Here is a 27,823-nt window from a genome sequence, read left to right on the forward strand (position 1 = left end):
ATACACTTATATTCTGTTAATCACATAAACTGGTTGTGTTTGGTGTTTAAGAAGGCAATGTAATTGGGAAAATAATTATTTCATTCATGAAAACTGAAATATTTAACAATTTCATGAAATTGATTCTAAAATTTTGAGGCCAAAACTGAATCACAAAGTATTATGGGAAAGAATTTATGTTAAATAAAAGACAGTTGTATGAAATTCCATTTCATATTTTACAATTGTCGACAAATTCCAAAATCTGTTAACAAGATATGATAGAGTAAGTGTGTAGTATTCATACTTAATAAATAAATGAGATGTTAATTGTTTCAACTTTTTCGTTTTTCTCATAAATATAAATAATTTATAAGCAAATTATATATAATAATAATGTTTGACACAACATAGCTGTACCACATTCTGTGGCACCCGCAATATTAATGTCATAATCAAATGAGTTTTCAAATCTGGGGGTCATCTTTATAACCGTGTTATCATATTGACCCTTAAAGACAGGTCAGTTATTACAAAACTTTTGACAATAGTTTGGACAAAAAAGATAAGTCTGCATATGTATTGCTTAGTGAAAGAGTTGTATATCCATTGGAAAGTTGTTAAATTTGGTTGGAAATGTTGTTTGAGAATAGGTTCAATTTACTTACAAAAATAACAGTTGGATTGAAAGTCGAAAACTTAGTTTGCCAAGAAGTGAAAATGTGCATTGTGAATTTGTAAAAATAAGGATACAAAGTCGGAAAAGTTGTACATGTCACAGTGTGCAGGAAAGACATTAAAATTAGTTGCAATGATAGAAGTCATATCTAGAAGTCAAAAAGTATGTTACAAAGACAAACAAGTAGGTCACTGTCAAAAATGTTGGTTGGAAAATCTAAATCTAAAAGTTTGACAGGAAGTCAAATAGTTTGCTGGAATGTAGGTGGGAGTGAGCAGCTTGCCATAATGAAGTAAATCAAAAATGGCAGTTGGAAAGTTGGATCGAAAATATTCAATAGCCGAAAGTGTTGGTTAGAAAATAGTTGATATTTGCAGAAAGATGTAAAAGTTAGTTGGAGAGTCAAAAACGTTGAAAATACAATTATAAAATTTGGTCAAAGGTTTTATGAAAAACAAGCAGCCTCTTGGCTGGGATAGCTCCGCTGTTAGCAATGCACATTTCAATTAAAGAACTGAAGATATCATTAGAAAATGAACAATGTGTATAGTATCAATGCAATGTGACTTGCCGTTGTTGAATTCGAAACTATCACTTTTTACCAAAAATATTCAAGGTACATATACACCTAGTATCAAACCAATCAGACTTAAAAATGTTCACAAACGACTACAGGGACTGACAATCACTTGCTGTCATCTTTGTCAAGCAGAGCTAAAAAGTTGATGTGGGCGATGGACAATCACTCAAATGATAAGCTCCGCTTGACAACTTTGACAGCAGAGCTAATAAATTAATCCAGTGAACAACCCAATTTGTAAGTATCTAAACTTTACATCTCAATTTTGATTAAAATTAACAAGTCTTAGACTTGCAGTGCAATACACTGCAATTCTTGATGAATTCTGCATGGATACTAAAATTTTTGTTATTTTTAGAGTTTCATATACATGTATTTGGAGAATTGATCTAGACATTGAACTTCATTTATAATATTTAAGGTAATACACAGCCCTAATAATAATACCTACTTTCATGTTTAGATATATCCTACGCAACGAGCCCTTGTGATCTTTTGTAAAATTATTTTCATCTCTTGTTTACTTTGTTTCTGTCCCATATCATCAACAAAGGATGTACATTGCCTTCAATGTGATACAAATGAGTCATCATTCAGTCAAATCGGTCAATCATTTATCTCTTTAATTCTGGCTTATTATAAATACACAAATCATTTATTGAGAAAAATGGACAAACTACAGAATATTTTTCAGTAATTTCCACATCCATTATGGTACAGTTAGTAGTGTATATTGTCATATATCACTATAAAAATATTTGATATCAATTAATTGCACAATACAGCATGGTTATATCTATGTCTAATCAAACATCAAGTTATACTAAAAAACACTAAAGTTACAGGGACAGGTAACTGTGGTAAACAACAACGGGAATACAATGATTTGTGGTGTCTCTTTCACCTAGACATCTGGTTGCATCAAACAAGTCCCCAAGTAACCCGTTTATAAAAAAAATTATTCAATCACAAAAGATTATAATTATACTATTGTGTAGACTTGATATACCAGGTAGTTTTTCATTTCCTTGTATCAAGTCACTAAAAAAATGATGTATAAATGTCATACATAAACATGTATTAAATTCCTTGAAAACATTCTTGTTTATGTTTCACCACTCGCATGTTGTGGTGACATTTGATTAGAATTTGACAATTTGGTCGTGATGTAATTTATTTTTGAATACTTCATGCCAAATGTTAGATCAAAGAAAAGATAGATGCCTGTTCCTATGTCCTTGATAAAACCAAATTTACAAATTATACATATGAAATCAGTCTAATGTTTCATATAAGTCAATGTAAAAATGACAGTCCCAGTCAGTTTCAGTGTCTATCATTTTTAAACAATGTGATTCTAACTGACAAACCTCATTGTAATGGTTTCACATCACTTGGTGACCCAAATCATTAACAGCCATTACATATGGCTTGAGATATAATACACAAATACAAGTGAAAATGTTTTATATTAAACATGTATTCACTCAAACACACACAAATTGCATCATAAAATACATACAAATCCAATTACAAACTGACAATAGATGTGTATACTATTATTTTTTTTGCTTTTGTTCCAAATTTAAACAAAATAGATCAAAAAGAGTAAGAGAAACATACAAATAAAATATGAATAACATTTCATCAAAATCAAGAACAAGCTTTTTATGCAAACCATATCTTTTCTTTGTAATAAATTTAACACTTGTATGGTCAAATCAATGTACAATTAGAGTTAAACAATAGACCATAGTGCATCAGAAAAATGAGTGGTAACATGCAACAACCCCCAAATGGCCACCAATAGGCCATTTTGAATCAAATCATAAAATTATCAGTAAATTATATATGTAGATTAAATAGACAACAAAATTAGTCCAGGTATGGCTTGGATTAACACATACATTAAGCTTTTTCCAAATGTAAAATAATTTTGAATTTTCAAACTGTAATTGTAAATAAATGAGAACAACTATACTTAATTGTAAATCACGCTGGCATAAAAATTTCTCTGATGTATATGTAAAGTTCTAACACACAAACAAAATACATGAACTGTAATTTGTACTTTTTTTCTTGAGTAAGATGACTTATATAATGTTACTTGTGATCATGTTTGTCTATAACTACACTACACACATCAATACAGTGCATCAATACATCCTTTGCTTGACAAGTTATTCTGAAAAGTTACACACAATGCAATACATCACTACAAAGTTACACACAGTTATGACATTCAACTACACATCTAGGAAGTGCCACACTCATATGCCATGGAACTGGTGTTGGCATCTCAGATACAGTTTTCCAAGTATTCTTCTGAGGATCATAACACTCGATACTGTTGGAGATATTCCTTTCAGAATGTGAGAAATCTGAATAGCCTCCGATTGCATAGATCTTGTTATTACACACAGTGATGGTGCCTAAATAATGACGTTGATCCAGCGTGGCTGCTTCTTCCCATCTATCATTTCTTGGAGAATAACGCTGCATACGTCCGTACTCCCCACTTACAACATACACATACTCATGAATTGACAGCGCATTGGCTATAAATGTCAATATAGGAATATCAGCACCTCTTCGCCAAATATTTGTATCCGGGTTGAAAATCTGAACAGCACCAGATGGACTGTGGTACTTTGCAGTGTGTCCACCAATTACATACAGTTCCCCAGCATGGCTTGTAACAGCAGGGTAGTGTACACCTGTTGGCATTTCTGGAATATTGTCCCAATCATTGGTTACTGGGTTGTAACGTTCAACACTTTTATAGACAGTCCCTTCCAAGTTCTTTCCTCCCACAAGGTAGACGTTATCATTCAATGATGCAGCCCCATAGAAAAAGCGATTAACATTTTTTGGACATTTCATTTGGAGCCACCGACGCTGACTGGAGTTGTACAGCCATGCATTTCCCTTCAGTGTGAATAACATGATATCAGTTCCTATCTTCACAGCAGATACGATGTCATCAAATGTTGGATCCGGCAAATCTACAATTGGTTGCCATTTGTTACTATCTGGATCAAAACTCTGTACATTGCGCACATTGCGAGGTGTACGAAATCCACATATGACAGCAACTACCTGGCTATAACTCCTAGGATGTGACCAACTATGTTTTTGTCTTATTCCATATCTTTCCTGTATAGATGAATTATGGTACTTGGCAGCCTCATCAAACAACTCATCACAGTCCACAATCAGTGGATCATTTTTAACTTTCTCATTCAGGAAAGTCTGGCTGATGAATGGCCATCGTATCATCTTCAACATTTCTGTCAAACTGTCCTTACGATTCTCTAAATCATATCGAATATACCGCATAAGACAATCATATATAATATCTTCTTTCTCAACACAGACATTCATCTTCAAGTAAGTAGTAAATTCATCCAGGCCAATTTTCAGAAAATCACTCTGTTGGGCTATATCATCAAAATGTTCCAGTATATAGATATCTGCTGCAGTCTCTAAAGACTGACAACAATGAATCTGACCATACTGCTTCATACTAAAACAATTGATTGGATCAAGATGATTGGCTAGAAAGCGTCCAGTGGCCTCTAGAATAGGCAGAATTTGTAGAAGGCATGATGTCTCCAACATTGACTGCGAGTCATTCTCATCCATCTCTATCTCACCAGTATACATATATTTGATGAGTTTTTCCATAATACTATCATCTATGTTTCTGACTTCTACAACACGCTCCAAACTTTCCTTCATATTACTGGTAAACATAGCAGTAAAGTAAGGACTGCAAGCAGCAAGTAACACTCTGTGTGCCTCAATCAGTTCATTATTTACTTTCAGTTCAACATCTGTGTTTGTTTTTTCTTGTTGCATCTCATGTAACTTCTTCATTATCTCCATGGATACAGCTGCAACTCGTGCCTTTTCTTCTTTCAGTGCTTCTGACTGCCTCTGATGGAAAATATAAATGCGAATCTCATCTGGTAGGTTATCTGGGATCTTTGACTTCATTTCCCGTTCGTCTTTTTCTTGTTTAATCACCTTTTCTGAGTAGTCTGAGAGCATAGGAATTTCCAGTGTATCAGCAGCATCCTTTAATCTATACAAGCTGTTTTCAGTGGCTTCTATCTTACCAGAGTAGATAAAGTTTAATACATGATTAAATGTTGTTGCATCAATGTCTTCATCCAAAACAATTTTTTTAGTGCCATCTTTTTCTTCTGAAAGAGACAATACAGAGGACATGAATTAGTGTAGTCATGGCAACAGATTGAGTTGTCAGGAACTGATAGGAGTGAATACATAAACAATAATCTTTCTAATTAGAGTACAGAACCTCTGATTTGAGATACAGAAAACCTGCATATTTGAGCTATTATAACAAAACTCCACCCTGTTTATAGGAAATTTACAAGCATGAATAGATTTATTACATATGTGTCAAGATTTCTTTGAAAACCTAGTCAGATCCAGGGAAGAGTTTTCTTTTTATAAACTTTTGGTATTTACTAGACAGTTGACACTTTAGCAAAAAGTCTGAATATGAATAGCCACACATCAATAATTCTACCATGATTTTTTGTGAAGGACTTTAACTTTGCAAAAGTTATGAATGAAATGGATTACCTGATGCAGAAGAGAGTCTTATTTTCCATGACTCAGCTGATGCTAGTAGAATTACAGCATGGCACCTGAATTCTTTACCGTCTATGGATACAATGGTGTCTGTTAATTTGCCTTCTTTTTGTAACCCATGTAAACCTTCCACTAGATTTAATGCATGCTTCTTATCATTAAAAAGATATGGACTTTTCACCTTTTCACCATCTGTAGTTTTCATGTCAAATGTTTCAGAGAGAGGTGTGTTGTCATATCTTCCAGGTGGGGGTCTAGGTGAAAAGTCTGACATCATAGATGAGTCACTATCTGAATCACTGTTTGTTGACTTAGCACAGGAAGAATCCACACTTTTCTGATTTGCTTTATTACTTTTGTGTGATTTACTTGGTTTCTCTTGTGATATGTCATCACTTTCTTTTGATGTACTTGGTTTCACTTGTGATATTTCATCACTATCTTTAGATGTATTTGGTTTTACTTGCGATATTTCATCACTATCTTTAGATGTATTTGGTTTCACTTGCGATATTTCATCACTATCTTTAGATGTACTTGGTTTCACTTGCGATATTTCATCACTATCTTTAGATGTATTTGGTTTTACTTGCGATGTTTCATCACTATCTTTAGATGTATTTGGTTTCACTTGTGATATTTCATCACTATCTTTAGATGTATTTGGTTTTACTTGCAATATTTCATCACTATCTTTAGATGTATTTGGTTTCACTTGCGATATTTCATCACTATCTTTAGATGTACTTGGTTTCACTTGCGATATTTCATCACTATCTTTAGATGTATTTGGTTTTACTTGCGATATTTCATCACTATCTTTAGATGTATTTGGTTTCACTTGCGATGTTTCATCACTATCTTTAGATGTATTTGGTTTCACTTGCGATATTTCATCACTATCTTTAGATGTATTTGGTTTCACTTGCGATATTTCATCACTATCTTTAGATATACTTGGTTTCACTTGCGATATTTCATCACTATCTTTAGATGTACTTGGTTTCACTTGCGATATTTCATCACTTTCCATTAATACCATTGACTTCGCTTCTGATGTGTCATCACTTTCTTTAGATGCACTTGGTTGCGCTAGCGATATTTCATCACTTTCTTGTAATACCGATGTCTTTGCCTGTGTTATGTCATCACTTTCTTCAAATGTACTTGACCTTGTTTGTGATATGTCACCACTTTTGTTAGATGACCTTGGCTTTGGAGTATTCTCATCTGTAATTGGCTCTGCATTGTCAACATTGGGTGAAGTGTTTTGCATAGAAACATCAGAGCCATCATGTTTACTAGTGGAGTCCAAGTAAGAATCACGTTGTGAAGGCACGTTAGGTGTAGCTACATCATTGTCAGTTTCCATAGCTTCTTCATCTGGAACCTTGTCTTCAATTAACCCTATATTGCTGATCTGAAGAAATGACATTTCTTCCAGTACTCTTTCTGTTAAACAAAACAAATTCATAAAATCAGGATAGGAAATACATTGTACACATTGATAGTTGGACCTGGTTGAAAAATATCAGTTTTGACCAATATTCACCCAAATATTTATGAAAATGTTTTCAACATTATTGACATGAAATGAATAATTCTGAGAAAGAACAACCCAAAAAATAAAAAAAACAAAATTTGTAACCAATCTGAGTCCAAAATATCACTTCAGACCAAAAATTACCCAAAACAAGTCATTGAAAATGACACAGTCCCCGTTAAATGTTTGAAAGTTCAATTTGTGCTCGTCATATTAAAGCGAAGGGGTTGTCGCGAGCGTGTCCTTGAAACTTGAGTTCCAAGTGCCGTATACAACAGATTGTTTATTTACATCAAAACACGTGTTTCGTGAATGAAAATGGTACATAAATTGTGGAAATATAGTAGTAAGGCCAAAAAGTCAGATGGCTGTCAATCGGCCATCCTTTACTAGATTTTGAAACAAATTGTCATGGACATGCATCCTAACATGTATAAAGTACATGTATGTGCCAAATTTGAATGAAAACTGACAAGATATCGCATAAAATCTTTGATCCAATTGCAAAATAAATCGTCATGGACATGTATCCTAACATGAATAATCTATGTACCAAGTTTGAATGACAACTGACAAAGCATGTCCAAATTACAACATTTTACAAAAAACAAGATGGCTGCCAGTCGGCCATTTTGAATCGAATCTCTAAACCACTGCATGTGCATATGTCCCACATAAGGTACTAGGCACATGCAAAGAATGAACGGAATCGGTCCACAGGATTCTGAAATATGACTCTGGACAGACTGACGTACGGACACACGGACGGGCGGACGGACGGACAGACTCAGGAACTCACGAACGGGACATGTATTCTAACATGTATGATCTATGTATTAAATTTGAAAAAAAAACTGACAAAGCATGTCCAAAATACAACATTTTCAAAAAACAAGATGTCTGCCAGTCGGCCATCTTTGATCCAATTATGAAATAAATCGTCACACGGTACAAGGTTTTACCCAGAATTCAACACATTCTGTACCAACGCATATTGCTATGTGCAGAACTGAAAATTCTGGCATCGTTCTGCGCAAAAACAGTTTTTAGCTTGTGAGTTGTTTCCGGGTTCGCCTTCCATGTGCTTATCATGCGATTTATTGTACCAATATCACATTTTCTGGACGTATTCCTACACAATCATGCCAAGAGCATCCAAAAGAGTCAAGTAGGCAAGTTTAGCCGCAAAATTACGTGGGAAATCGGCTTCAACTGCTCAGTCAATCGCCGATGTTGTCGTCAGCACACAAGATTGTTCGCTTTCCGATCTTTCTTCCGAGATTTTGACTCGAATATTCGGGTTTTGTTGCTTTTTTAATGACAGTGATGACGATAGTTCACAGTTTGAGAAAAGTTAAAACGATGTGCTCACTTCGAATGGTTTGTAGGCGATTTTATACTATCGCGTCAAATGATTTGTTCGTTATGGGAATGACGACAAGCTCTACTGCCAGCCGTGCTTTTCACTGATTTAAGCTGATGAAGGCGAGATCGCTCGTTGCTAGTGAAATAGGGCAACTTTCCGATTTGATCATTCAAAAAGGGCCATCTCAAGTAAGACAAGTGGTGAGAAATTTGCTGGAAAATTTAAAGGGTCACGAATGGGATGATTCAAAGAAATATTTGGAAGTCTCTCTTGCAGTTCTATTTAGCACGAAAAGATCAGCAATTTCTAAGAAAGCCACTGGGAGTCGAGCCAACATCAGTAAAATCTTAAATCAGCACCAGGCAGTAGGTGAAAAGTTGTCTAGATTTGATGAGAGTGCCCTTTGGCAATTACGATTAAATAAAGATAAAGCATTTGCTAAATCAGTAATATATGTATCATTTTTCAAGGAAGCCATTACATCAGATATTCTGCCTCCTGTTAAATTGGCTTTATTAGCAGCACCATCTTCCTAGAAATTAGATCAGACTACAGATGACACTAAATTATGGAATGATTCTGAAGCAGAACACATATTTATCCATCTAGGGGGCGGTCTATCTGAAACTGACTATGATGGTTTAGAGAAATCTCTGAGAACACAAGAAAATGTTTCACGAATTCCCAGATTAACCACTTTGAGAAATAATTTGAAACGGTTCCACAATATGGTGTCAGAAACTGCCTCTCAAAATAAAAAGGGCTGGTTTGTTCATGATATTGAAGGCTTGGTTTGGAGAAGTGTCCTCAACATATTGACTGAAAACAAATTGGATTATGACCTTGATGATGAAAATGAGAGACAGAAGTTAGAAATAGTTGTAGGTGAGGGTGGCGACACTTTCCAAGATTCCAAGGGAGTGTCCCAAAATTTCAAAGTATTTGCCATCAGTGGTGCTATACGTCTGATAAAATATAATGGTAATGAAGTATGGAGAGATCCAAATCCACAGTCTGATGCAAGCCGCATTCCATTTGTCATTATAATTGCCCCAGAGAGTGATGCACTGATAGAAGTTGATATTCTTCCTGTTCTGGCATGCACTGAAAAATTTGCCCAACATTGTATAAAGGGGATGAAATACTGTAGAAAACTGGAAGGAGATGAAAAGTATAAAAGTTTGGTCTTGCAGAGAAAGAGTACCAGTTTTTTCTGCAATTTATGTTTGGCTACAGTTCATAAATGTCACAATCCAAATCATGAATGGGATATGTCTATCACTCTTGCGGATATGAATTCATGGGCAGAAGAAAAAAGTAATGGTCAGAGGAATCATCCTCTTATAAAGTATGACCCCATAAATGAATACACTATGGATCACCTTCATGCTAAATTGAGAAACATGGGTAAACTAATTGACGAGCTCTTCAACGAGGCTCAAAAGATCGACCAACAACTGGAATTTATACAAAAGTTTGCAAAGTTATCTGAAGATCAAAAACATGATGTGAAGCAATATGAATCAAAACTGGTCGACCAATTTGATGCCAAGGTTGAAATTAATGAAGCAAATCATTCAGCAAAGTCAGTTACTAATCAAAGAAAGCTTAGAAAGAACTCCCATGTGCTGAGAGTATTGGAGACACATTAAATATAATTTGAAATTACTTAGCTGAAAACTAATTATGCAAATCAGAAAATTAATATGACCAGATTTGAGTGTAAAACTAATGAGGTCTGCGCAATGTAACAGAAAATCTATGTCTCCAAGTTTAATTGAAATGTGATTAGAACCAAAAAACCAAAAAATTATGAATTATTATGCTTATTAGGGAATTAATATGAACAGATTTTTACCCCAAACTAATTAGGTTTGTACATTGTCCTAGAGCATCTTTGTACTAAGTTTCATTGAAATGGAATAATTATTACCGTGAAAACTCCAAAATTTCGACCCCTCTAAAAATTCGACCGCCTATTTATTTGCCGGGTTTCGGTGTTTTATTTACCTCCAAATTTTCGACTCCACTCAAAATTGCCGACTCATTCTTATTCGAAAATTGCGACCAGTTTCAGTTTTCCCCCAAACGAAAAAAAAACGATGTGAGCGTTCAAACGGGACCTTCCTCGAAGGCATGAATCCGGGTTTCTGATTGACTGAGAGATTTTTATTTTATTGGTAACGAAAATATATTCTAAATAAACGAAGTTTCAAATAAAAACGAACACAAAAATCTCGGCATGCTGCGTTTCTGAATTGTTGATTATTACTGTACTCAGTAGTGATTATAATAATGTACACAAAATAAATTTGTTGAATGGTTATGAAATACAAATAAAAGTGAACTTAGTTTCATCGTAAGCGAATGATTCCGGTCTCGTATAAACGTTTGATGCTGTAGGATATCCGCCATGTTCTCTTAGGTCAAATAGGTCAAATCGCTAATTAACCAATCAAAAAGCTGGATGATGCCAACGTGTTCAAAGTACCATAGCTTATTTAAATAGATTGATGTTGTAGTACGATATTTTGGCTTGGATTTTGATGCGAAAACGGCATGATTTTTTTTAAATAAAAAAATTAGTTGTTTTTAAAAAATAAACTGGTCATCTGAAGAATAATTTAACATTGTTCACAGTGATAACAGCTCATTCTCGAAAGGAAGCTTACCCGCTGACGCTAGTCACGATAAAAATCATACACGTGTACTCTTGAATAGACAAACGTCAATGACTACGGTAAAACTTAGACTATTTTAGCCGGCAGGATTGATTGAAATGTCCGAAAAATGACGCCAAAATACACCTTAAAAGTCCCATTTTATTTTCTTAAATCCCATTTTATTTTTTAATCCAAGGGCGAATTTACGGCAGAATTTGGTCCCTCAAATAACGGACACGTGAGCTTTGATTCTAACCGGATACATTGCACTGGGTCGGGGAGATAGTTTGCTAAACTTCCATGCATCTTTTGTCCAATGGGTACCTGTACTTCGAACATTCGCAAGTTTTTCTAGGTAGTGCGAGACAGCTTTGTCTTTTGACCTATTAGTTTTGTGCTGACCTCTTCTCCGCGTCTTGATGTTTTGTTTTGCTTGTCATAATACTCACTGATTGATGACTTTGTTTAGATTTTGAGTTACAACTCGGCCACGACCTTTGCTTTTACCGTGAAACATGAGGAAGTTTACGTCAATTGACGGACATTGCATTTTTTAAAAACTAATGAAGCACACTGTCTATCATCCCCATGTTTTCATTTGCTGATTTCTATTCTGAAAAATTCGACCGTCCGAAAATGCACCTTAATTTTGACTCTAAAAACACGTCACATATCAAACACCAATTATTTAAAACCGGTCGAAATTTTGGAGTTTTTACGGTACTTTAGATATCAGTGTGAAAGCTTAAAATTGGTTAATTATGCAAATTAGGTAATTAATATGTACAGATTTTAACCCACAATTATTCAGGTCTGTCTATTGTCCTACAGCATCCATGTACATTCATTGATATGTGATGTATAGTACCTGAGATATCAGTGTGAAAGTTGGTTAATTATGCAAATTAGGTGATTAATATGCACAAATATTTACCGGAAACTAATTGGGTCTGCATAATTCTAGATTCATTGAAATGTGATGATTAGTACTTTAGATATCAGTAGAAAAGCTGAAAATTAATTATGCAAATTAGGTAATTAATATGCACAATTATTTACCCTAAAACTAATCAGGTCTCTGCATAGTCCTAAAGGATCTATGTACCAAGTTTCATTGAAATGCGATGATTAGTACTTGAGATACCCGTGGAAAAGCTGAAAATTAACTAATTATGCAAATTAGGTGATTAATATGCACAAATATTTATCGAAAACAATCAATCTCTGCATAGTCCTTGAGTATGTAAGTACCAAGTTTCATTGAAATGTAATGCTAACTACTTATATCAAATGCTGAAAATTAATTAATTATGCAAATTAGGTAATTAATATGTACTGATATTACCATAAAAACTATCAGGTCTGTGCAGTGTCGTATGACATCTATGTACCAAGTTTCATTGAAATGTGATGATTAGTACTTGAGATATCAGTGGAAAAACCGAAAATTGACTAATCATTATGCAAATTAGGTAATTAGTATCCACGGATTATTACCAAAAACTAATCAAAACCTAGCATGAGTTCAGAGCATCTATGTACCAAGTTTCATCAAAATCCAATGAGTGGTTGTTTAGATATCAGTGGAACAGTCATGGAACCACTAAAAAATAGCTAATTATCATGCAAATTAGGTAATTAATATGCACGGATTTTTACCAAAAATTAATCAAATCTGCGCATATGTTCAGAGCATCTATGTACCAAGTTTCATCAAAATCCAATGAGTGGTTCTTTAGATATCAGTGGAACAGTCATAGAACAGCTAAAAATTAGCTAATTATCATGCAAATTAGGTAATTAACGAGCATGGATTTTTACCAAAACCTAATCAAATCTGCGCATTGGCCCAGAGCATTCATGCACCAAGTTTCATCAAAAACCGATGTATGGTTCTTGAGATAGCAGTGGAACAGTCGGACACACATACACACACACACACATACACACATACACACATACACACATACACACATACACACATACACACACACATACAGACACACTAACTGCAAAGACTCCCATTTTGTGCTTCGCACATGGGAGTCAAAAAGGATGATCTTAACAAACTTGATAAAAAACTTGAAGCAGCTTCACTAGCATTTGAAATTAAATACACTGAACACATTGAAGTGAATTTGTTGGATTCTGCTGAATCACATTTTGAAATTTTATTTGGCACACACAAGGAATACAAATGCAGACTATGTGCATCACATCTCCATGTTGTATATAAAATCAAGCCGGGTATCACTCGTCACATGCAAACTGTCCATGGTAAGTTCAGCACAAAAGATCTGAAACAAAACACAAGATGCATTACTAATCTCAATATTTAATATCAAAAATCTGTCATAATAATAAATTATTATTTACACTTGGTAAAACTATTCCAAAGTCAGCCTAAATTGTCAAATTTGTAATGACACTATTTTCTATGAAGTCTTTGACTGTAAAAAATGGGGCATGTGGAGGGGGCCTGGCACATTTTCTTTGAAAATCATTTGTTATTGAACTAATCTCAATATTTAATATCAAAAATTTGTCATAATAATAAATTATTATTTACACTTGGTAAAACTATTCTAAAGTCAGCCTAAATTGTCAAATTTGTAATGACACTATTTTCTAGGTATTAATTCTTCAACTTCAAACACATCAATGTGTGTCACCGTTTACTGGAGAAATGGGGCAAGTGGAGGGGGTGTGGCACATTTTTTTTGAAAATCATTTGTTATTAACTATATTTAGTATATTCTCACTTTAATATTACATAATTTATTATGAATAATATGTCAGAAAATAATATTGAGAGAAACGAATGAAATGCATTGGTATCAAACACAGATACATGGAAAATGTTCATTTTATCCCTATACCTATAGTATCTCAATAGTGTATATATTATCTCAATAGTGTATATATGGTATGCAAATTAATGACAAAATACATTATGACACTTTATTCACTACTCCTATGAGAGACATAACGTGTATATGGTCGATCTACATATTGTTGTAAACTCTCTAAAATCCCCAACAAAATTACGTTTTTCATTTTCACGACCAGCATTTTTGCAACAAAAAAACCGCCAACAATTGAAGAAATCGAACGTTATTTTCTAAAAATTGCTTTTTTTTCGTGTAAAACGTAAAAAAAAAAAGGACTTACCGAACGTAACATTGTGAGCCGCCATGTTGAAAATCTATAGGAGGCACTTTCGCGGTAATTCTAACATAACAGTGAGAGGAGTAGGCCAAAAACCACCAAAAATGCAGTAATTTCACATAGTCAATTATGATCTATAACTATTTATTGAAATGGTTAAAACGATCCGGGTAAAAAACTTCAAATACATTAAAAAAATGAGAATTCCAGTATCAAGTTGGGAATGAAGCTGGTGGGTCAATTGAGGTCATAGAATGCTGATAGCGTGTATGCTCGTTTTTCTTTCAATTTGAAGTGTATATCGGATGGTACAAAACGCATTGAACTCTGGGATATCACATTTGCTGTGCGTTATGGACATGTATCCTAACATGTATAATCTATGTACCAAGTTTGAATGAAAACTGACAAAGCATGTCCAAAATACAACATTTTCAAAAAACAAGATGGCTGCCAGTCGGCCATTTTGAATCGAATCGCTTTATGTCCCGCATAAAGTACTAGGCACATGCAAAGAATGAACAGAATCGGCCCAAAGGATTCTGAGATATGACTCCGGACAGACGCACGGACGCACAGACGCACAGATGGACGGAGACCGAATTATAAGTCCCCGTTTTCGGACTTCGTCCGAACGGGGACTAATTACAAAATTTATATATTGACTCGATATTAACAAATTAAAGCACTCAAGCTACTGATTATTCCATTGGAACGCGGCCATCCCCCTTTACCCGTCCCACGTAGCCAAAATTCGTGGTACTGAGGTCGGGGAAAGGAACCGAGGGATCCGGTCGGGCGGGAGATTTGGCTCCGGTATCAGACATCACACTGATCGGGTAGCGCTAGGTCCAGCAGAAAGGGTTAGGCATGAGATTGCCCCACCCTGGGGACTTAGGCCTCTCTTCCACAGGCCTCCAAAACGACCGCGCATCAACACCGACTGTGCGTCCACCGCTACATACAGCACTCGGACAGACCAGGGGAGCCATGCAATCGGTGTTGCTTTGGATCCAGCCGACTGGATCCCAGGCGTGACTGCTTCAGGATCGAGGGTGGGGGTATGTACGATTTTTAACAAGAAGTCGAAAATATCACTTTTTACCAAAAAAGACAAAAATATTTATTAAAATTAGAGAATTAAAGATATCATCATGAAATGAACAAATCTAAGGGAGGTCTACCCAAGGTACATTCACTGATCCGTCAACCCGACATTTGATGGCACAGTTCAAGGAATTCAACTATTCCATCCTTTTCACTTTATCAAGGTATTTACACCAAGTATCAAAACATTCAGGCTTGTAGTTTTCAAGAAGAAGTCGAAAAAGTTGACTTGAACAACGACGGACAATCACTTATATGATAAGCTCCGCTCGTCAAAGTTCACAGCGGAGCTAAAAAGTGAGTAAGGGCGTGTCGAGACACCTCTGATGGCCGGGTTGTTCCCCTCTGGGAACGTCTACAGGTTCTCGAAGGGGGAGTGACCCGTAACAAAGACAGGACTCAGGTGTACAAAACGAATGTCCTGCGCTGCTTCGTCCCCTTCGAAATCTACTCCTGACCACCAGCCCCCCTATCGACTGCCTGTTGACTAGGTCTTCGCGGAGACCCGGTACCACCAATCTGTGCCCCACCTGCTTCTGAAAATGATGGGGAGTTCGGGTTGGGATCGAGGAGATCCAGGGAGAAAGCATCCCTTGAACATGAATATCGCTTGCTGTGCTTCTTCCGGCTTACTGAGCAAGGGACAACTGCAGTGGAGGCAACTCGCTTCACCTGCAGTTAGTCTACCCAACCTGCAAGGGACGCAATCTGTCCTGACAGGCCCTCAACCAAAGCCTGAATCTCGGAGGCAAACCCGGCACCCTGTGAGGGGGAATCCACAGAAAGACCTGCAACAGGCCCCATAAGAGAAACAAGCTCCAGGGGCACCGCCTTGCCGATCAGGGGGGGTCCTCGGGTCCACCGCTGTTGGGCCTCCCACTCCTTGACGCAGTACCTGAGGTACCGGAAGACAATTGGGAGGACTTCCCGTCCATGCTAGCAATCTACTACTCACGCCCACAAGGCCCCCGAACTGAACACGCGAACAGGGCTTCCCCTGACCTAGATTTCTCTCTCCGTTATTGGCTGAATCGCAGATTAATGCCTACAGTTCAAACTATTAACTATATCACTGCAGATATTACCTATATCACTGCAGAGATATTAACTATATCACTACAGATATTACCTATGTCATTACAGATATTACCTATATCACAGCAGAGATATTAACTACATCACTGCAGACATTACCGATGTCACTACAGATATTACCTATATCACTGCAGACATTACCGATGTCACGACAGATATTACCTATATCACTGCAGACATTACCTATGTCACTACAGATATTACCTATGTCACTACAGATATTACCTATATCACTGCAGACATTACACCTATGTCACAGCAGAGATATTAACTACAATGTATATCACTGCAGACATTACCTATGTCACTACAGATATTACCTATGTCACCACAGATATTAACTATATCACTGCAGACATTACCTATGTCACTGCAGGTATTAACTATATCACTGCAGGTATTACCTATGTCACTACAGATATTACCTATATCACTGCAGACATTACCTATGTCACTACAGATATTACCTATGTCATTACAGATATTACCTATGTCACTACAGATATTACCTATATCACAACAGAGATATTAACTATATCACTGCAGGTATTACCTATGTCACAGCAGACATTACACCTATATCACTGCAGACATTACCTATATCACTGCAGATATTACCTATATCACTACAGATATTACCTATATCACTACAGATATTACCTATGTCACAGCAGATATTAACTATATCACTGCAGACATTACCTATGTCACTACAGACATTACCTATGTCACTACAGATATTACCTATGTCACTACAGATATTACCTATATCACTGCAGACATTACACCTATGTCACTACAGAAATTACCTATGTCACTACAGATATTAACTATATCACTGCAGACATTACCTATGTCACTACAGACATTACCTATGTCACTACAGATATTACCTATGTCACTACAGATATTACCTATATCACTGCAGACATTACCTATATCACTGCAGACATTACACCTATGTCACAGCAGAGATATTACTATATCACTGCAGACATTACCTATGTCACTACAGATATTACCTATATCACTGCAGACATTACCTATGTCACTACAGATATTACCTATATCACTACAGATATTACCTATGTCACTACAGATATTACCTATGTCACTACATATATTACCTATATCACTGCAGACATTACACCTATGTCACAGCAGAGATATTACCTATATCACTGCAGACATTACCTATGTCACTACAGATATTACCTATATCACTACAGATTTTACCTACATCACTGCAGACATTACACCTATGTCACAGCAGAGATATTAACTATATCACTGCAGAGATTACCTATGTCACTACAGATTTTACCTATGTCACTACAGATATTACCTATGTCACTACAGATTTTACCTATGTCACTGCAGATATTACCTATATCACTGCAGACATTACCTATGTCACTACAGACATTACCTATGTCACTACAGATATTATATCTATATCACTGCAGACATTACACCTATGTCACAGCAGAGATATTAACTATATCACTGCAGACATTACCTATGTCACTACAGATATTACCTATGTGACTACAGATATTACCTATATCACTGCAGACATTACCTATGTCACTGCAGATATTACCTATATCACTACAGATATTACCTATGTCACAGCAGACATTACACCTATGTCACAGCAGAGATATTAACTATGTCACTGCAGACATTACCTATGTCACTACAGATTTTACCTATGTCACTGCAGATATTACCTATATCACTGCAGACATTACCTATGTCACTACAGACATTACCTATGTCACTACAGATATTACACCTATGTCACAGCAGAGATATTAACTATATCACTGCAGACATTACACCTATGTCACAGCAGAGATATTAACTATATCACTGCAGACATTACACCTATGTCACAGCAGAGATATTAACTATATCACTGCAGACATTACACCTATGTCACAGCAGAGATATTACCTATATCACTGCAGACATTACACCTATGTCACAGCAGAGATATTAACTATATCACTGCAGACATTACCTATGTCACTACAGATATTACCTATGTGACTACAGATATTACCTATATCACTGCAGACATTACCTATGTCACTGCAGATATTACCTATGTCACAGCAGACATTACACCTATGTCACAGCAGAGATATTAACTATGTCACTGCAGACATTACCTATGTCACTACAGATATTACCTATATCACTGCAGACATTACCTATGTCACTACAGATATTACCTATATCACTACAGATATTACCTATGTCACTACAGATATTACCTATATCACTGCAGACATTACACCTATGTCACAGCAGAGATATTATCTATATCACTGCAGACATTACCTATGTCACTACAGATATTACCTATATCACTACAGATTTTACCTATATCACTGCAGACATTACACCTATGTCACAGCAGAGATATTAACTATATCACTGCAGACATTACCTATGTCACTACAGATATTACCTATGTCACTACAGATTTTACCTATGTCACTGCAGATATTACCTATATCACTGCAGACATTACCTATGTCACTACAGACATTACCTATGTCACTACAGATATTACCTATATCACTACAGATTTTACCTATATCACTGCAGACATTACACCTATGTCACAGCAGAGATATTAACTATATCACTGCAGACATTACCTATGTCACTACAGATATTACCTATGTCACTACAGATTTTACCTATATCACTGCAGATATTACCTATATCACTGCAGACATTACCTATGTCACTACAGACATTACCTATGTCACTACAGACATTACCTATGTCACTACAGATATTACCTATGTCACTACAGATATTACCTATGTCACTACAGATATTACCTATGTCACTACAGATATTACCTATGTCACTACAGATATTACCTATATCACTGCAGACATTACCTATGTCACTGCAGATATTACCTGTCACTACAGATATTAACTATATCACTGCAGACATTACCTATGTCACTACAGATATTACCTATGTCACTGCAGATATTACCAGTCACTACAGATATTAACTATATCACTGCAGACATTACCTATGTCACTACAGATATTACCTATGTCACTACAGATATTACCTATGTCACTACAGATATTACCTATGTCACTACAGATATTACCTATGTCACTACAGATATTGCCTGTCACAGCAGAGATATTAACTATATCACAGCAGAGATATATTACCTATATCACTGCAGACATTACCTATGTCACTACAGATATTACCTATATCACTGCAGACATTACACCTATGTCACAGCAGAGATATTAACTATGTCACTGCAGACATTACCTATGTCACTACAGATATTACCTATGTCAATACAGATATTGCCTATGTCACAGCAGAGATATTAACTATATCACAGCAGAGATATATTAACTATATCACTACAGATATTACCTATGTCACTACAGATATTACCTATGTCACTACAGATATTACCTATGTCACTACAGATATTACCTATGTCACTACAGATATTACCTATATCACTGCAGACATTACTTATGTCACTGCAGATATTACCTGTCACTACAGATATTAACTATATCACTGCAGACATTACCTATGTCACTACAGATATTACCTATGTCACTGCAGATATTACCTGTCACTACAGATATTAACTATATCACTGCAGACATTACCTATGTCACTGCAGATATTACCTATATCACTGCAGACATTACACCTATGTCACAGCAGAGATATTAACTATATCACTGCAGACATTACCAATGTCACTACAGATATTACCTATGTCACTACAGATATTACCTATGTCACTACAGATATTGCCTGTCACAGCAGAGATATTAACTATATCACAGCAGAGATATATTACCTATATCACTGCAGACATTACCTATGTCACTACAGATATTACCTATATCACTGCAGACATTACACCTATGTCACAGCAGAGATATTAACTATGTCACTGCAGACATTACCTATGTCACTACAGATATTACCTATGTCAATACAGATATTGCCTATGTCACAGCAGAGATATTAACTATATCACAGCAGAGATATATTAACTATATCACTACAGATATTACCTATGTCACTACAGATATTACCTATGTCACTACAGATATTACCTATGTCACTACAGATATTACCTATGTCACTACAGATATTACCTATGTCACTGCAGACATTACCTATGTCACTACAGATATTACCTATGTCAATACAGATATTGCCTATGTCACAGCAGAGATATTAACTATATCACAGCAGAGATATATTAACTATATCACTACAGATATTACCTATGTCACTACAGATATTACCTATGTCACTACAGATATTACCTATGTCACTACAGATATTACCTATGTCACTACAGGTATCACCTATATCACAACAGATATTACCTATATCACTACAGATATTACCTATGTCACTACAGATATTACCTATGTCACTACAGATATTACCTATATCACAACAGAGATATTAACTATATCACTACAGACATTACCTATATCACTACAGATTTTACCTATATCACTGCAGATATTACCTATATCACAACAGAGATATTAACTATATCACTACAGACATTACCTATGTCACTACAGATATTACCTATGTCACTACAGATATTACCTATGTCACTACAGATATTACCTATGTCACTACAGATATTACCTATATCACTGCAGACATTACCTATGTCACTGCAGATATTACCTGTCACTACAGATATTAACTATATCACTGCAGACATTACCTATATCACTGCAGACATTACCTATGTCACTACAGATATTACCTATGTCACTGCAGATATTACCTGTCACTACAGATATTAACTATATCACTGCAGACATTACCAATGTCACTACAGATATTACCTATGTCACTACAGATATTACCTATGTCACTACAGATATTACCTATGTCACTACAGATATTGCCTGTCACAGCAGAGATATTAACTATATCACAGCAGAGATATATTACCTATATCACTGCAGACATTACCTATGTCACTACAGATATTACCTATATCACTGCAGACATTACACCTATGTCACAGCAGAGATATTAACTATGTCACTGCAGACATTACCTATGTCACTACAGATATTACCTATATCACTGCAGACATTACCTATGTCACTACAGATATTACCTATATCACTACAGATATTACCTATGTCACTACAGATATTACCTATATCACTGCAGACATTACACCTATGTCACAGCAGAGATATTAACTATGTCACTGCAGACATTACCTATGTCACTGCAGATATTACCTATGTCACAGCAGACATTACACCTATGTCACAGCAGAGATATTAACTATGTCACTGCAGACATTACCTATGTCACTACAGATATTACCTATATCACTGCAGACATTACCTATGTCACTACAGATATTACCTATATCACTACAGATATTACCTATGTCACTACAGATATTACCTATATCACTGCAGACATTACACCTATGTCACAGCAGAGATATTATCTATATCACTGCAGACATTACCTATGTCACTACAGATATTACCTATATCACTACAGATTTTACCTATATCACTGCAGACATTACACCTATGTCACAGCAGAGATATTAACTATATCACTGCAGACATTACCTATGTCACTACAGATATTACCTATGTCACTACAGATTTTACCTATGTCACTGCAGATATTACCTATATCACTGCAGACATTACCTATGTCACTACAGACATTACCTATGTCACTACAGATATTACCTATGTCACTACAGATATTACCTATGTCACTACAGATATTACCTATGTCACTACAGATATTACCTATATCACTGCAGACATTACCTATGTCACTGCAGATATTACCTGTCACTACAGATATTAACTATATCACTGCAGACATTACCTATGTCACTACAGATATTACCTATGTCACTGCAGATATTACCTGTCACTACAGATATTAACTATATCACTGCAGACATTACCTATGTCACTACAGACATTACCAATGTCACTACAGATATTACCTATGTCACTACAGATATTACCTATGTCACTACAGATATTACCTATGTCACTACAGATATTGCCTGTCACAGCAGAGATATTAACTATATCACAGCAGAGATATATTACCTATATCACTGCAGACATTACCTATGTCACTACAGATATTACCTATATCACTGCAGACATTACACCTATGTCACAGCAGAGATATTAACTATGTCACTGCAGACATTACCTATGTCACTACAGATATTACCTATGTCAATACAGATATTGCCTATGTCACAGCAGAGATATTAACTATATCACAGCAGAGATATATTAACTATATCACTACAGATATTACCTATGTCACTACAGATATTACCTATGTCACTACAGATATTACCTATGTCACTACAGATATTACCTATGTCACTACAGATATTACCTATGTCACTGCAGACATTACCTATGTCACTACAGATATTACCTATGTCAATACAGATATTGCCTATGTCACAGCAGAGATATTAACTATATCACAGCAGAGATATATTAACTATATCACTACAGATATTACCTATGTCACTACAGATATTACCTATGTCACTACAGATATTACCTATGTCACTACAGATATTACCTATGTCACTACAGGTATCACCTATATCACAACAGATATTACCTATATCACTACAGATATTACCTATGTCACTACAGATATTACCTATGTCACTACAGATATTACCTATATCACAACAGAGATATTAACTATATCACTACAGACATTACCTATATCACTACAGATTTTACCTATATCACTGCAGATATTACCTATATCACAACAGAGATATTAACTATATCACTACAGACATTACCTATGTCACTACAGATATTACCTATGTCACTACAGATATTACCTATGTCACTACAGATATTACCTATGTCACTACAGATATTACCTATATCACTGCAGACATTACCTATGTCACTGCAGATATTACCTGTCACTACAGATATTAACTATATCACTGCAGACATTACCTATATCACTGCAGACATTACCTATGTCACTACAGATATTACCTATGTCACTGCAGATATTACCTGTCACTACAGATATTAACTATATCACTGCAGACATTACCAATGTCACTACAGATATTACCTATGTCACTACAGATATTACCTATGTCACTACAGATATTACCTATGTCACTACAGATATTGCCTGTCACAGCAGAGATATTAACTATATCACAGCAGAGATATATTACCTATATCACTGCAGACATTACCTATGTCACTACAGATATTACCTATATCACTGCAGACATTACACCTATGTCACAGCAGAGATATTAACTATGTCACTGCAGACATTACCTATGTCACTACAGATATTACCTATGTCAATACAGATATTGCCTATGTCACAGCAGAGATATTAACTATATCACAGCAGAGATATATTAACTATATCACTACAGATATTACCTATGTCACTACAGATATTACCTATGTCACTACAGATATTACCTATGTCACTACAGATATTACCTATGTCACTACAGATATTACCTATGTCACTGCAGACATTACCTATGTCACTACAGATATTACCTATGTCAATACAGATATTGCCTATGTCACAGCAGAGATATTAACTATATCACAGCAGAGATATATTAACTATATCACTACAGATATTACCTATGTCACTACAGATATTACCTATGTCACTACAGATATTACCTATGTCACTACAGGTATCACCTATGTCACTACAGGTATCACCTATATCACAACAGATATTACCTATATCACTACAGATATTACCTATGTCACTACAGATATTACCTATGTCACTACAGATATTACCTATATCACAACAGAGATATTAACTATATCACTACAGACATTACCTATATCACTACAGATTTTATCTATATCACTGCAGATATTACCTATATCACAACAGAGATATTAACTATATCACTACAGACATTACCTATGTCACTACAGATATTACCTATGTCACTACAGATATTACCTATGTCACTACAGATATTACCTATGTCACTACAGATATTACCTATATCACTGCAGACATTACCTATGTCACTGCAGATATTACCTGTCACTACAGATATTAACTATATCACTGCAGACATTACCTATGTCACTACAGATATTACCTATGTCACTGCAGATATTACCTGTCACTACAGATATTAACTATATCACTGCAGACATTACCAATGTCACTACAGATATTACCTATGTCACTACAGATATTACCTATGTCACTACAGATATTACCTATGTCACTACAGATATTGCCTGTCACAGCAGAGATATTAACTATATCACAGCAGAGATATATTACCTATATCACTGCAGACATTACCTATGTCACTACAGATATTACCTATATCACTGCAGACATTACACCTATGTCACAGCAGAGATATTAACTATGTCACTGCAGACATTACCTATGTCACTACAGATATTACCTATGTCAATACAGATATTGCCTATGTCACAGCAGAGATATTAACTATATCACAGCAGAGATATATTAACTATATCACTACAGATATTACCTATGTCACTACAGATATTACCTATGTCACTACAGATATTACCTATGTCACTACAGATATTACCTATGTCACTACAGATATTACCTATGTCACTACAGATATCACCTATATCACAACAGAGATATTAACTATATCACAGCAGAGATATAACTTATATCACTACAGATTTTACCTATATCACTGCAGATATTACCTATATCACTGCAGATATTACACCTATGTCACAGCAGAGATATTACCTATATCACTGCAGACATTACCTATGTCACAGCAGAGATATTAACTTTATCACTGCAGATATTACCTATATCACAGCAGAGATATAACTTATATGACTACAGATTTTACCTATGTCACAGCAGAGATATTAATTATATCACAGCAGATATTACCTATGTCACTACAGATATTACCTATGTCACAGCAGAGATATTAACTATATCACAGCAGAGATACAACTTATATCACTACAGATTTTACCTATGTCACAGCAGAGATATTAACTATATCACTGCAGACATTACCTATGTCACTACAGATATTACCTATATCACTACAGATATTACCTATATCACTGCAGATATTACCTATATCACTGCAGATATTACCTATATCACTACAGATATAACCTATATCACTACAGATATTACCTATATTTTGCAGATTCTTTCATCAGCTGGTGTTTTAGTACGTGTATGTCTCCCAACTTCAATTTCTAGGCTATGGCAGCTTAGTCTTAGTTTGGCTAGTGTTTTAATATCTTGATATTTTTTCATAATGTTTAAGTAGGGTGCACATTTAATTGTATTATTTAAAAGTTTGTATGTGCATAGTTTATAGTTCTTTCTATTGTTGGTCTCATTCCAGATCTTTGTATATTGTTCTCTTGATATGTTGTAGAATTTCATTTTTTTTTAATATTGTCAATGTCTACATTGTAGTTGTTTTTGATTATATTTAGATAATGTAGCCATGGGTTTTTGAAACAATTTTGTTTTAGTTCTATTATAGCATCATATGCATTATGAATCAGGTTTTGATAGTAGTTGATTGCTCTGTACTGAATAATTGATAACAATGGTAATCTACCAGTTCCCATTCTGCTGCCAATGTTGCTGCATTTGTTATTGACATTCAATAAATCAAGGCAGATTTATTAACTATATCACTGCAGGTATTATCTATGTCACTGCAGATATTAACAATGATGCTGAATATGAATCAACAAAAGCACAAAATTTATTCTAAAATTACTAAAAAGGTAGCACACAGATATAGGCAAAAAAAAAGTTTGTGAAAAGCTATTAAGACTTTTACCTCGTAATATTTGTGTCAGGCGATATTCAACGTAACTTGGGCTGTATCTGCTCATGTGGGTTATATACTGAAAATGATAAATAAAGCAGTTTGTTTAAAACAAGAAAATGACATGTGCATATGGATTCACATTGATGAAAAAAAACTAGGAAGGAAATTAAGTAATTAATAAACACATATTTCAAACAAAAGCTGCAGATTGTCCCAAATCATCTATGTACCAAATAGTTTCAGTAAAACCCAATGATGGCCTATGGCTCATACACGTCAAATCCCAGGCCCCCTTGCATGCGACTCTATTAATGGATATTATACAATTGTACATGATGACACTAAAATGTAGGACACCCAATAATTCTGGTAAACAAGCGTCAGTCCCATAATACGTACTTGAATGCATTCATTGAAAAATGCAAGACAGAATATTTATAACTCTGGAAAATTTCTTAGTTTTGCAACCCATCCATCTTGCTGCATGTAAGTCATCATGAATCAGAACTTAATGTAATGTATGTCACGTGACTCAATGGTACAATGTTCTTTGAAACAAGATGGCAGGCAGTCAGGCATTTTAAATCAGATATAACGGTTCTGTGTTGAATGTAAAAAAAATGTATGTACCATCCACAAAAAATATATATGTATTATCGGCACAAAATATATGTACCTTCCACACAAAATACACATATACCTTCCACACAAAATACACATATACCTTCCACACAAAATACACAATATACCATCCACACAAAATATATGTACAATCCACACAAAATATATGTACCATCCACACACAACATATATACCATCCACACACAATATGTGTACCATCCACACACAATATATGTACCTTCCACACACAATATATGTACCATCCACACACAATATATGTACCTTCCACACACAATATATGTACCATCCACACAAAATATATGTACCATCCACACACAATATATGTACCTTCCACACACAATATATGTACCTTCCACACACAATATATGTACCTTCCACACACAATATATGTACCATCCACACACAATATATGTACCATCCACACAAAATATATGT

General features: G+C 35.2%; 1 protein-coding gene across 2 annotated transcripts in view; it reads right to left on the minus strand.

Annotated features, from left to right (window-relative positions):
* Positions 1-1,840: 1,840 nt before the first annotated feature.
* LOC100367471 (uncharacterized) overlaps positions 1,841-27,823 on the minus strand; it is a 49,363-nt gene continuing 23,380 nt past the window's right edge. The window contains exons 2-4 of one of the 2 annotated variants that reach the window (XM_085506326.1): positions 26,756-26,822; positions 5,853-7,313; positions 1,841-5,443 (exon numbers count right to left, since the gene is read on the minus strand). In XM_085506326.1, coding sequence (XP_085362452.1) covers positions 3,462-5,443; positions 5,853-7,313; positions 26,756-26,810 — 3,498 coding nt within the window. In that variant the 5' untranslated portion in view covers positions 26,811-26,822 and the 3' untranslated portion in view covers positions 1,841-3,461. Of the gene's footprint in view, positions 5,447-5,852; positions 7,314-26,755; positions 26,823-27,823 lie in introns of both variants that reach the window. The other variant, XM_085506325.1, reaches the window with a different exon arrangement.

The sequence above is a fragment of the Saccoglossus kowalevskii genome, chromosome 12 (genome assembly GCF_978046115.1).
Source record: "Saccoglossus kowalevskii chromosome 12, keSacKowa6.1, whole genome shotgun sequence".
NCBI classification, from domain to species: domain Eukaryota; kingdom Metazoa; phylum Hemichordata; class Enteropneusta; family Harrimaniidae; genus Saccoglossus; species Saccoglossus kowalevskii.